Below are 14,520 nucleotides of genomic sequence, written 5' to 3' on the forward strand. Positions count from 1 at the left end.
AGCTAGTTTTACTTTTTAATAACAAAGTAAAAAGGAAAAAAATGTAAGTATGACATTGTACCCATCCGTTCCTGCATTCCACTCCACTTCTCCACATCTTCCAGCTAGAAAGCCAGGAGTCATAGCCAAATACCAAACAAGTCCATGGACCCAAATGCTACATGAAGGGATGTTTTCCTAGCAGTTCTGGCTTTGTACTTGCTTCCTGTATTGGCTGTAGGATTGCTATGAAAGTAATCCTGTGGATATCTCCAGCTTAGCTTGCGGTAAATCATGCTACAGTGTATTTACCTTTGATTCATCCATGGTTTTAAGAACTGTTACCAATTTCCTTCCTCAAAATATTGTGGCACAGGCTCCTTTCGAAGAGTTAAAACATAGGCTTCAAAGAAATGGCACATATATATTTAAAGCTGTTAACTGACCTGCAGAACATACCTTACCTTAACAGTACACATTTCAATTTTTTTGCAAATGTATTTGCTTACTCTATCTTCCAAAATTCCCAAACAACTTGATAACTTCTATGATAAATAACTGTATCATAACCTTTTATTGTATCTGTTTTACAGGCAAATAAACTGAAATAAAGTGTATTTTTCCCAAGGTGCATAGATTTAATAGTGGACAATGAAAAAGTAAAATGCATTTTACTTTGCAATCTTTGGTCTAACCCACAATGGTTTCACTAAGATTTGCCAAGGGACCAAAGAAAAATCTTTATGGGCCAAAGAATGTGAGATTCTCCTAATGAAAAAGACTGCAGATCATCTTTACCTACCTTACACCAAACATTATAATACCGGTAAAACATTTCTGGCTTCATTTTTACAGCTACTGTGGTCACTTTTATCAATGACAACTATAGACAATTAGTAACGGACAGAAAATATGGCAGCACTTTGAATTAATAAGACTCAAAGAATTTTACCTTGGGCAGTGTGAGGCTGGTTTTTGAAATGGGCACAATTGTTCCACTGTTGTTTCGCAGGTGATAGCTTGAACTGAAGAAAGTAAAACAGAAATGAATAAATGTGTGATATTTAGAAAAAACAACTCAAAGTAGTACTGAGTTAAGTAAAAATGCTAACCTGTTACTTTAGAGACAGTGAAGGAGTTAGCAGATTGATATTTTCTGAAAAAGAAATAATACAAATAGTTATTAAATAACACCTCTCAACGATTCCTTCCAGCTGGGACAATTATTAGAGAATCTAGAAAAAAAACTCAAGACATTTTCCACAGCCAATTTTTACTCACAGCAACCCCTTCCCCACAGTTGTTAATCTATTTATTACTATAAGTTTACTTTTTACTCCCAGTAAATCTGTTTGAAAACCAGGAATGCATGTTAAACTCTTTCAGTAATTTAACTTACTAAGAGGAACAAATTATGCAATCCATTTGTCCCTTAAAATGTAGGAACCAAAATCTGTGTTTGAGAATTGCTCAGAAGCATCCATCTACCAGAAGAGATCATTCGCTTCCCCCCCAAAGGTTCATTCTTACAAAGCTCCAACACTGAAAAGAGTTCTCCTGGCAGCCTTTTTGAAAAATTTCATTAAATTTTATTTTTGGATCTTCTGTCTATGTTAAATTATTACCAGTATCACCATAAACCCAGTATAGCATGTAACAGTTTGTTTTTCTCAGTAATTATATGGTAATCAGATGTATCTGTTTCCTGTTGTTACATAGTCAGTTATATACATTCTGTTGTTACATTACAATTGATAAACACTTCTATTTTACTACTCTTTATCTTTCATTTTACTCCCCTTCTACTCTTGTAACTCATTGGCTATGCCTCTGCCTCTAATATTTTTCATCTGTAACAAAGAAGCTGATGCTTTTTGGCACCCATAAAGTTATTAATTATTTAAAAAAAAACCACCAGGGAATTACTCCTTATTCACCTTTGGAGCAAATAATTCCTGTGTGCTCCATAGCACTGCAATTTGTATTCAGCAACTGTTTGCCTGCATTGGTTTATTTAGTTGTATGGCCCATGAATTTCACATTTGCTCATTTATTGGATTCCAATTTGCTTTCACGGACTTAGCTCATACTTCCGTTGCCCTAGCATCGTCAAACACTGATGTGGGAATAATTCACTGTATTCTATTGTAGATTAGCTTGCTGAGATATTGTTAGAAATGGTATTCTATGCTACGAAAATGCAAGAGTAGAAAAAGCATCTGTATTAGCAATCCTGATTATAAATATGAAGCTGAAGCTTAGGAAATTTGCTGTACATTGCGCTGACATTCCCTTTTCTGCCTTTCTGTTTTGGAATATGCTCTAGAGGCGAGATCCACTTCATTTTGTCTATTCATTGAACAAATATGTACTTTATGCAAGGATCCATCTGGTGACACTGGTGAGAGTCAGGCAGCTGCAGGGTATCCCTGGCCTTACTGATGGGCCTTTTGGAGGTTGAAACTTTGGTAAACCATCTTTATTTATCACAAAGCCTTTGATTTATAGACTGACTTATGAAGCTGATGGCTGATCACAGTATTTTGTAAATTTACTCTAAAAGGTGATGACCTAAATACTATAGGACATTAATGAAGAATTACGTCATCTGTGTGCACACATAGAGGCAGGTGTTTCCTGAAGTATACTTGTAGATAGGAAAGTATAGATCTTTAATGGTGTTTCATCTGTAAGGCATCTAATTTTTCTTTACAACATTCGAATGACAAAACCTTTACTTTTCAGCAATGATATGAATATCCATGCCCACAGCAAACAAAACCAAGTGTTACTACCACGCTCTGTGTTCTGATTCTCAGAGGATAAGTGCTAAACACGCTCTGTAGACTGGACACTCATACAGTTTTGTCTCAGATGGCATAGAAACACAGTTGTCAAGTGATGGGAAATAATTCCATCTAGTTTGAAGATTTTATGCAGTTTAACTACTCCTACATTTGTAAGAAAGCTGGCTCATAATATGTTAGTATTGATATAATCAAGATTTACTTCTCTCTTTTGTCTCAAAGCATTTAAAAAAGAGATGTTTGTCTGCATGTCTCTTCATTTTAAGGGGGTTAACTTAACCACAGTCAAATCATCAGATCACCTAAAGAAACCGACTGATATCAACACCTTCAGTGCTACCCAAGTAGCCAGTAGGCCAGTGAATTTAGTCTACCTGATCTTTCTTTTTTTCCAGGACTAGGTAAATCTCTTGAAAAGAGAAATTATGAAAGGTGTTATAGCATGTGACATTCGTTTGCATAGCACAGAGTGAGAACAGCCTCTAACGATTACCTATCTCCTTACCCTCGGGTTCACACCTGAGCCAAACATCACTCGGCAAAATTCTGTTTTCTTTCAGATTGACATTACTCGTACATTAATTGTTACACACGTACTACAATTACACATATACTAGCTATAGACAGAAATGATGATAGCAAAGTACCTCTCTGCAGAATACCCCTAGATACACTGAAGTGTAATCTGCAAATACTATTAATATCTTAGATTCAAGATAGCGATATTAATATCGATGTCCTATGATTGGATAATTACATATGGAAACAACCAAGTATTCTCCACTTTTACACTCTGTTTCTCTGGTTTTCCTTTTAGCATGTCAACAAGTACTTGGACCTATTTTCACATAACAGTTTTAGGGCAAGCACCTGAACCACTGTTCATAGTGTCTCTCCAAATGACGCTTCCACAGTATGCGATATTATTCCATCACTGGCAAATGCAGAAATTTTGAAAAATATTGGCACAAAATATCATATGTAAATTGTGGAATTGTGATGAAACTATCAAACATATAGGAAGAGGTATATTTTCTACTTGGTTCATATTGCTCATATGCACAGTACCAGAGGGTAAATTCCAAACACGAAATATTATTGCCACCTTAGCTGTCATAGATTACTGTGTCCATGGGCCAACCCTGGAAATATTACCAGCTCTGTCCAAAACATGTAAAACAATCTAGTTCAGTGCCAGTATGTACTAGTTTTCTACAATAAATATATACACTTACAAATTAATTAACTGAATACCACAAATATTTAGATTATTTAACCACAAATATTAACTTACTGCCCAACTGATTTTGCAAATTATTTCACCTTCTTTCGCATCCTCATCGCATCACTTTTCGGTGCACCATTAGACACTGGCTAAAGTTTCAGAATGGATACACTACCTGTATATCCATACGCTTATTTATAGCATTTTCATATTCTTTATGATAAAAGTATGAACAAAATGTTATTAATCATATATTTTGCATGAAATAAAAAGAAAAAGGTGAAAAACTTTCCATACATTTTAAGAAAACTTACCCAATTGACTGAATGCCATTTCTGTAAGACTTGATAAAGTAATTTTTCCTTCCTTGCCTAGTGACATCAAGCCAACCACCTTCATTATCTAGGATGCCATAATGTATGGCAGCTTTACAAATGCTGGATTGCTGAAAAACAGAGCAAGAAAAGTAGTTCCATGTCAGACAAAGCCACTATTTTACATTGTAATTTATTTGTGAAAAAATATGGTTTTAATTACCATGTGTCATTAAAAACTTGGTAGATAGTCTATTAAGTTTGATGTGGTCTACGTAGGTATTATTTCAAATGAAGAAAACACCACTTTGCCTTACTCAGAGGTGAACTATACTCATTTACAGTATACTTGTTCACAGTAGCTGTTATTACCTATATAATTTTTCTACTTCTACAGAGTAAATTATATATTTTTAGCCAGCATTAAGCTTACACAGGTAGGCCTGCCTTACTTATATGAGTGTACTCACAAATTGGTGTATTTCTCCTTAAGTCGCACCTTCTAGGTGCCAAACATGCAGACACAAAAATTTTACTTCTGTGCATGTTTAAGAAGTATGAGGTACATTCAAACAGTATATATAGAACAGCAGATGCAAACTGCATTGTCGGATGCTATCGTAAACATTTGGTGTAGGCTTTTATTTTTAGTGAATATGGATTCCTTCAAAATCTATTCTTAATATTATTTTAACTAGTATTCCAACAGAAAAGACATTTCATTAAACAATCCACTGATACAGGATCTAATTTTAAAATGTTTACCATTTCATAATGTACACTTCCAATAACTTTGGCTTTGCTATCCAAACAGCCAGCAGGACATTCATACCTAAGAAAATAAAATACAACTTGGTCTTAAATCCTGGGATTACAAAAAGGGAAAATATTCCAGCTCACATACAAATATAGCCTTTTATAATAATCGCAGAATGACAACTGTAAAAGTTACCATACCTATTGCAAGTTGTTCCTTTGCACTGATCTCTTAGTCTTACTTCACATGAAACAATCTGAGCTAAAATAAGCAAAAAGCAATTTCACTGCAATGAATTTGGTACTATATAATTCAAATTTGTTAACCACTTGCAAATCAGGTAAATTCCTTACACATTTGCTGTGTGCTTATTACTTCATTTTTCTCACTGTCATCACTGCCTGTGGAGCCTGAAGGTGAGTGAGTTCTCGGCCGGCTTTGCGCCATTGCATCCTGGGCTTTGGATCGCTGCCGTTCAATCTCATTGGTTTCCTCTTCTGGTTCGTGGGGAGAATAAGGCCTTTCTGAATCCTCTGTTTCAGAAAAAAATAATCTCTCAGGCAAAAAAATTCAGTGTTTGTGGAATGTAAATCCCTTACCACATTTTGGTAGGATGGCTTTCTTCTAACAACATGGTGGATGAATACACGCAAGAAAGCAAGGAAAACTTTCTGCTACTTCGTAAGATGAAGACCTCAAGCTTAATAATACATCTCAAATATCTTTCTGATGCTGAGAAAAGGTAGAATTTTTCTAGTGCAGGCAGCACAACTGAGGTATGAAAGTGGTCTTAACACTGCTGGTTTTAGTATCTTCTTTATGCCATCAGAAAAACAATAGAACAAAGGCAGTATTTCTCTTGTACATTGGAAGAGGTTTAGCAAATTCATAGACAACTTGTAATTAAAGAAAATAATTTTGTAAAACCTTACACCTGAAAATGAGGCCCTTCTATTTACACATAATGACAATAATTTTGAAATACTCATCACTGAATCTACGTTTCTTACTTAAGTAAAAACCATAAGGAAGGTATTTGGGCACGCTGGTGCAGCTTTTATGGTCCATATGAATAGATGAGTAACTTTCAAAAGTTACAAAAATTGCTAAATTACTTGTACACAGAATAAAACAAAAAGAAATAGCAGCTTCACAATACGCTGTGTTTCAGCGCTACAAAATATGAATAGCTTTATGAAAACTGGACGAATAATCATCCTAGCTGACATGTGGTTTAAATACTAATGTCTTCTAGTCTTGTTCTTGATTTTTTTTATAGTAATGGACACTGCTATGTCACCGAGATAACATGTTTTCCTATAAACAAGTCACTGCATAGACTTCCACTATAATTACAGAACGGCATACAAATAGCACACAGTGACAGCTTACATCTTTGTGTATGAAAAGCCCTTAATCAGCACTTTAATTCAGCAGGAGTTCAGTACACTCCACTCCCTCTGGTGAGGCTCGGACTCATGCATCATAAGCACATGACCTCATTCATCATAGTAAAGTAGGCTTCTACCAGGTCTTTGGGCACATGCATACTATGTTCTATTCCACTATGTTAAAGCATAATGAGGAAACAAAGCAAAAGAAAGGTTGCATTTCTCTGCTCACTTATAGCTGTACTGCTGAAATAGTGCATACCTCTGTAACAAAGATTTTCTCTGCAACCTCCTCCAAAACTAGGGGGGCATGCGGAACAAGGGCGGCCAGGTTTATAAGGAGCATGACCCCACCAGTTACCCCTTTACATCAAAAAAAAAAAAAAAAAATTAGCAAAACATGCCTTAATAAATGAACATTTTAACATTAAGCAGCATTTAATATGTGGACAAATAAATTATGAAAAACAGCAAACACTTAGACCATCGCATTGTTTTGATATACCAAATGCACAGGAAGTAATTGAAAAGTTCACGAAGAAAAAACTGAAGTACTGACATAAGTTGCTGTAAGATCTTCTTAGATTGGCATAGCACCGTAAGACTAAATTCCTCAATTACATGAGAACAGGTTCCACTCTCCTAAATGGAACATTCTATAGAATTCGATCCTAACCATGGGCTTCACATCACACATTCCTTAAAGTCACAATGGGGAGATACATTTATTTTTCAGACAAATATTACATTACAACAAAGATCTCTGATGTATGCTAAAACACAGGCCAGAAAACCAAAGCTCTAGAAAATCACAAGAATATTTATGCAGCCAAAGGCTGCCTTGGAAACAATGATCAACTTTGTAATAGCACAAAAAATAGAAAACGCAGACTGATTTCCTTTCAGATTATTTTCTGGATTATTATAAAGTATCTTGCCCACTCAAGATATTATTGTGTGTCAGCTTACTTACTTAGGAGAATAATTGCATACAAGATAGACTGCTTTTGGCCAAATTTGTCCCCAGATGTTCATGTTATGACACAAATTAATTGCACAACCGATTCTGCTACTAGTAGCCCAAACAACCTATTGAAAAGGAAAGAGAAGGGCGTGTGAAAACCAAAGCTGATTAACAAAAAATCAAAACTGTCTCCAAACTTCAATGTATAAAACTCAAATCACAAAAGTGATGCTATATTCCCCTGTGTTATAAATGGGTTGAAGTGACCTAATTGCAACTGTCAAAGGGCCATTCAGTTATATCCTTGTTAGAAGGAAAAACTTTGCCTTGATACAAAAAATATGGCTCTCATTTTATATAAATGGCCTAAGCTGTTACTTGAAAGTTTAGCAAAATATTTACAGAACATAATCTGAAGAACTGATTTTCGGAATTACAATTAGTCAATAATCATGAGTTAGAAGAAGTCAGGTTCCTGTGCCCTGAAGTTCTCAGAACTACCTAAGGACTCAGCGGGGTTTGAATTGGTAAGATTGAGAGAATAGGTATTTGTCAGCAGTGAAAGGAGGTAACATAATTGATAAAATTATTCACAAAAAACCTCATACACTGAAAAGACTCAAGTCATGGATTTTAAATTAATATGCTTTCATGTCATTGCAATCTAAGCTGGCTGCGCTCCTTGTTTCATCTGTTGAAACCATTTTCATTGCAGTTCTCAAAATAATCTGAATGACAAAGGCTTGAACATTCAAATTAGATAAATATGAAACATTCAAATTAGATAAGTATGACAGGTGCTAAACTTGTATTAATTCAAGATAAGCCAAGTGTGTAGTTCCAAAAGGATTTAGGAGTTGAAAGAGATAGGTACTCTGAAGAATTAGTACCACAAAGAACTAAATATATGCATTGTAGAGCTCGCATGTAATGGGTAAGTGTAATTACAGGGATTTTTACAGAAATGGTAAATAAAAATATGGAGTTAATTCTGTTTTACAATTAGACACAATTGTAAATTGTGCTAGTAAACAAACAAAATAAAGATTTTAAAATTAATAATTTTGAGAGTTTCTAGTATTATGTTGAATACATGGATTTTAGTATAATCTGAGGATCACATATTTCTCATTCACTGAAAACATGACTGGTTTTCCTCTGGAAAAATTCCAGATAGATACACAGATTTCAGGAGTACTGAATAAATTAGTTCTTATGCAATTTCAAAATTTTGCTGAAGTTAAAGCAACGTGTTAAATACTGTTGTTTGATCTGAGGAATTCACCTAAGAAAACTGTTTGTTTTTTTTTTTAAATGTGCTCTTTCTTCAGCATATTATGGAAAGGACTAGCAGCATACCAGCACAGAGACTAGATTATGCAAAATGCACTGAGTGCACTCAGTACTGGGTTTTGTGAGCTTTTTCCTTAATCCTGTTAAGGAAGTGATATTTATGAGTATGAATTCTAAAGATTTGTATGACAACCCTACTCTATGTCACCAATACCCAATGCTTGTAACTATGGAGTCTAATAGTCCCTTCTGTGCTTTAGTGCTATATTATATACTGCAAGATTAATATGTTCTACATGTCATACAGCAAACTAACTGGAGGTCTTGACTGCTCTTTTCCATAGCTGACAAAAGCCAAACCCACCTACATACCTGTGTGTAATGTGTACAAACAGGACCAGAGCATTTGTAAGGACAATATGGGTTGCATTCATGAGGATGGGGATACGTGAAATCTCTCACTTCATCATACCATGCTTGGACATGAAATGTTGGAGGTCTGTACCTATGAAAGCCAGTAGCAGTCTATTAGGTCATTCAAAAGTTGTAGCTTCTAGCATTCTACTTTTAAGCAAATTTAGTTAGATTTAAAAAAAAATAGTATAAGACAGTATCTTAAACTACCTTCCCCAGTGTGCCCCCAAATTCTGCCCAATTGATGGAAGAAGGCTTGCAGGCCCATGCTCCCATAGACACGTTTCAGCCCATGCCTCTGCAGATCTCTCCAGTTCTGTGTCCCATGTCTGAAATTTGAAAGACAAGAAAGGGACATCTTCTTAGAAATACGTAGTGGTTATCTCTTATTAAAAAAAAAACAAACAAAAGCAAGACTTGATGACTCTATTTGTGTTACATAAGAAAAAAAAACATGTTTTCACCAAGAAAAAGTTTTAATCCCTGCACAGCATTCTCTTTAAAAGCATGTGCAGCCAATGCTGCAGTGAATAAAAGACAAATATGAAACTGAAAGGCTTAGTTCAACTTTCCAAGCTAAATTAAGTGCATTTTCTGTCTTGTGAGATTTCTTTTTAATAATAAGCACTTTTCTTAGCCAAAAGGGTATTATCCAACACATTTTCAACATAAGACTTTATTTCCTCTAAAGCAATAGTTTATTTGAAATGAAAGTGCTTTTCTCTCCCTTTTCTATAATCAGCTTTTGTTGAAATAATACACAGTGCAAACACAAAATATGAAAAATAGAGTAAGGTTGTCATTCATTGGTTTTATGGATAGGTTGGCAAAAAAGGAGGCATTCATGTTGTTAAGAGTCATGCTTAGGACAAGTTAACAATAAAGGTTATGAATTATTGCTTATCACAATTGTTTATCCTTATTTTTTATTCTTTAAGGGACATGGAAGTATAGGCTTGTAGCTGAAAGGCAAATGCAAGTTTGTTTCTTTCAAAAGCATACGAACACCTACTCTTCTTGAAAGCAACTATACCATACTGTGTATGCATAGCTTTTACTGCATTAAGCTGGGCTTTGCTCAAAGTGGTCCCTCTTGTGCAAAGTATGCATACCGTTGCTTGACTTTTTAAATTTCATGACAGTTGCAGAAGTAGTTTCCAGATATCTGACTCTGATACCAATGTTCAGGTTAGGAAACAGAAATATTTGCAGGACGGAAACACATTTCTTGATAGACGCTCAATTATTTCATCGTAAGTTCAGTCTAAGTTTCTTAGAGTGAGACTGTGTTATCTAAATAACAGTAATTCAGTATATCCAAACCGAAATTCCCACGCCGACACTGGAGAGCATGTCTACAAATTTTTAGCACAGATTAAAGGTAAAAAAAACCCTTAACACAGCCAAAGAACACAGAAATATAACAGACAAATTCCATGTGCTAGAATTTATTTTTCTATTGATTTTGACATGCAGTTTTCACCTTATCAATCACAGTACTCATTAAAAACAAAGATGTCCTTGGTCATGCAAGATCATGATTACGTAAAAACTTTAATATCACCCATCCTAGAATATCTGTTCTTGGTTCTCTTCTTCAGCAATCTCTAATGCATTGAATTCCATTTTGTCTGTTATTATTATCAGCAAATAAGAAATTTGCAAGGTACATTTTGACTCCCAAAATGTAACATTTATTTTGAAAGAATTACTTTAACAGTATAATAATGAGAGGACAAAGCCTTTAACCCACATATGGATACAAACCCCACTGACTTTAGGAAACAGTAGGAAATTTCTATTTACCTTACTGGACCTGTATTTCAATGTCATAAGCTATAACATCCTTTAAGCTTCATAAGAAAATACTCTAATTTTAATTAAGAAAGTTTTATATGATAATTTGTATAAATCTTTTCCTCTTCCCTTTCCTTGTCACAGCATCATAAATAGTTCTTCCTATTCTACTTGTTGTAAAAAACATAAAGATTAACACACTTCTTCCACACACATATTCTTTTCTTATGAATTGTAGTACAATTGCTTTATCATTCTACAATGGAATCATGAGACTGTAATATTTTAAAACAAATGCCACAATACGGTCTCTTGTAAAGCATCCCTCTGCATTTTCAACTCTGAAAACAGCAGTCATGGTTAAAGGAATTGTACTGGTTTTGTAGGTTATTTTTCTCCATGCAAGTTTCAAAATATTTTATGCAGCTATTTTAACTGAAATTATTTTTTGGAAGATCAGAGTCAGGTAGTCAATAGTAGCTGCTTGAATCAATTCCGCAAGCTTGTGAAGTAGTTATCTTTAACAAAAACTTCTTTTAAAGACTGATGATAGCTATGCAAGACAGAGCCATCCAAAATTCTGCAAGAATAGCCTTTTGATGAAAAACTGAAATTCATCATTAATCCTCCTGACAGATGAACACCCACACTACAAGGTATTGTTGAGATTGGATACTGTCTTCAAAAAAGTTCTTTTTTCAATTGTTTCTCTGCCTTCATCCAAGTATAAAATATTGTCTTCACTCCCTGCTGCTTGACCAGCCAGAGATAGGCAGACTTCTAGGCTGCATCAGAGAAATAATCTTCATGGCTGAGAGGATGCAGGGAAGCTCTTTGCAGGAAGCATAGTGCAGGAGACAATGAGGAGCTTAAGGCGGTTGGATATTTTTGCTCGTTGCACAGTTATTCCTGACTCAGAAAAGGTTGGTGTATGAGTTAGAGAGCCAACTCCACTCTCCCCAAGAATAGGTTTGTGTGTCTGAGGTTATCTCATAGAGGAATCTGCACAATTAATTAAGGGCAAGAGGTCATAGCTTAAGGCTCATCGTGAAGGAATCACCCTATTTCTTTTTATGTTAGAGTTTAAATATGTCCCATTGGTGCTTTCCAGGGTTTTTATTTAATACTGTTTATGGTGAAGTGAGCTTCATCATAGTGCACCTTCCTTGAAGCAGCTTCATTTATGATTCTGCTCTGGAGTCCTCCAAGACAGTGATAACATCAGCCTTCCTTGATCATTGCCCTTCCTTGTCAATCATAATGACAGGTCTAATGACAGAAACTCCACAGAGTCATCAGTTCATGACATGTGAGAGGGATGGAAGGGAATGAAGTAATAGGGAAGTTAGAACTGAGCTAATTAAAATTTTAGTCATTGTTCACTGAAAACAAATAATTAGAGGATTAAAAAAAATTTTGTTTCAATTTAAATTTTTCAAATTTCCTTTCTCTAACCAAAAATTTAAAAGTATTCTAACTAGCATTAACAAGCTAGAAAATTGTCATTTATTAGTGTGTCAAAGAAATTGGAAATTTTTAAAATGTACTAAGTAAGTAATTATTTAGCCTAATAAGATACATTGTTTTCATTAGCATAGTAAATTTTTATATAAAAATATCTTTGTATCATTTATTCAGTTATCAACTGTTCTCTTAAAAAAAGCTTTAACAATCTAATCTTTATAACACTGGAGAAAAAATATTATTTTTAAAACTTGAATAATTGGTATTCCTGTACCTTTGTAAAATATCTGTGATACTGTCTCATGAGAATCATCTTGTAAATCAGAATTCAAATGCAAGCATAAAAAGATAGGTATATCTTTTATCAAAAATATGCCATAAAATTTCACAGCATAAATTTCATACACTCACTAATTTTTATTTAAGTTTAATCACTAAAATATTGATTAAAAGTAGTGAATAAAAAGTTTAATGATAAAAATAATCATACTAAAGCCATATAAAAAAGCTACCCAGCATGTATGTTGTGCACATATAGCCAGCATAATTTATTGTCAGAAAACACTGCCTATTATCCTGCCAGCCAATGTTTAGTTTGATTCAGGGTTTTTTTGGAAGAGAAGGAGGTCATGAAGAAATATTGACCTACGGTAGAACTTAGCAATGCTGATTCTTCATTAAGACTATGTTTGAGTTCTAATGTGCTCAAATATACAATGACTATTGTTAATGGAGCCAGTTATTTCAAAACTACTTCAGGTATCTCTGTGCTAAATTGCAGTCCACAGTATGGAGGTACACCAAGTAGGTTACCAAGATATAGCTTAATTTATTCTTCATTTTAATTATTTAAGTACTGGTTTGGGGTGTGATGGAGTAAATCTCAAAACCATTACTTTTTCAGATGTAAAAAATCTGTGAAGTGTAAATCATGTATAGGAAACAATCTCTTTAATTGCAGTATTCATCATCCAACTGTCTCATTTTCTTATCAAAGCCACTGCTTCCTGAAACGTCTGTAACAGAAGTTAGAATTAAAATAAAACGTCTCCTAAGTTACATCAAATCTATGAAATATTCGGGAAGAAATGATCCAATGTCCCAGTTCCAAAGAACTTCCTAGAGATCCGATCACTTTCTTGATTGCCAGAGACTTTCAAAAGAAAATTAAAAGGGGATAAACCACCAATAACCTCATAAAGTCAGTAGAAAAGGTAGAAGAGATTAGAAGTCACAGTTACTTGGACCTCCAAGCCCTACCAAGACAACACAATTGTTTCCAATACAATACAAATCACAATGTAGAAGTGAAAAAGTTTTTTCTCAATCTCCAGGATCACTCTAATGATTTGTAATAAAAAAGGGGAAACTGATACCCTAATTTCTGATGCAATTCTTGAGAAGACTTTATCTTAAATTTATATCTGACTATGCTGGTGATGCAAAAATTTTACACAGGTGTTAATAACATTATGAACAGTTATGCAATTTCTCAAAACAAAAACTTGTAAAGGAAATCTGACAGACTGGAATCCCATATCACAGCTAATACAAAGGAAATTAGCTTAAAGGTATTTTTAAAGGTAATTTCTACAATTACATGTAGTTGGAACTTTAACAATTCAAAAGGTTTTGTATTGCTTTGCCAACATGCCTAATCATTGCTTCAGAGACTGGATCAAGAACAGGAAGAAGCTGCTTTACATCAGTGAGGCCACCTTCAGTTTTGCCCTTCTCTTCCAGTAGCTAAAATAGGACATCCAAATATCCTTCCTAAATTAAATTATTTTGATTGATGTTACATGAACAAAAACTGAGCATGTTAACTCTGAGGACTAGAAAACTGTTAATTTTACAGTATTTTCAGACCAATCCAGCCAGATTAGCTCTAAATATAACACATTTTATCATATTTGTTCTGTGTTTGCTCAAATAACAGGCTAATGAAACAAACACATAAAATAAACTGTATAAGTATATAAAACCTACCTCCTCACCGGAACAGGAGTTTTATTCTTGTGCTCTTAAGAGCAGTACCTTGTTTCAATTACATGATGGCAAGCTTTTGGCTTCAAACAATGAAAACATCTCCATATACAAAGATATACACATAGG

At 34.4% G+C, this 14,520-nt stretch overlaps 1 protein-coding gene across 1 annotated transcript in view; it reads right to left on the reverse strand.

The window, feature by feature from the left end:
* The window catches only part of CRISPLD1 (cysteine rich secretory protein LCCL domain containing 1), a gene marked incomplete at both ends in the record, with an annotated part of 42,545 nt that overhangs the window by 11,619 nt on the left and 16,406 nt on the right, over window positions 1–14,520 (reverse strand). The window contains 10 exons of the mRNA XM_082015261.1: window positions 932–1,004; window positions 1,092–1,135; window positions 4,326–4,456; window positions 5,091–5,157; window positions 5,283–5,343; window positions 5,436–5,615; window positions 6,736–6,836; window positions 7,447–7,562; window positions 9,103–9,235; window positions 9,355–9,473. Of these exons, the coding sequence (XP_081871387.1) occupies window positions 932–1,004; window positions 1,092–1,135; window positions 4,326–4,456; window positions 5,091–5,157; window positions 5,283–5,343; window positions 5,436–5,615; window positions 6,736–6,836; window positions 7,447–7,562; window positions 9,103–9,235; window positions 9,355–9,473 (1,025 nt within the window). The remainder of the gene's footprint in view (window positions 1–931; window positions 1,005–1,091; window positions 1,136–4,325; window positions 4,457–5,090; window positions 5,158–5,282; window positions 5,344–5,435; window positions 5,616–6,735; window positions 6,837–7,446; window positions 7,563–9,102; window positions 9,236–9,354; window positions 9,474–14,520) is intronic.

Source organism: Phaethon aethereus, assembly GCF_964289735.1.
Source record: "Phaethon aethereus genome assembly, chromosome: 2".
NCBI lineage: Eukaryota > Metazoa > Chordata > Aves > Phaethontiformes > Phaethontidae > Phaethon > Phaethon aethereus.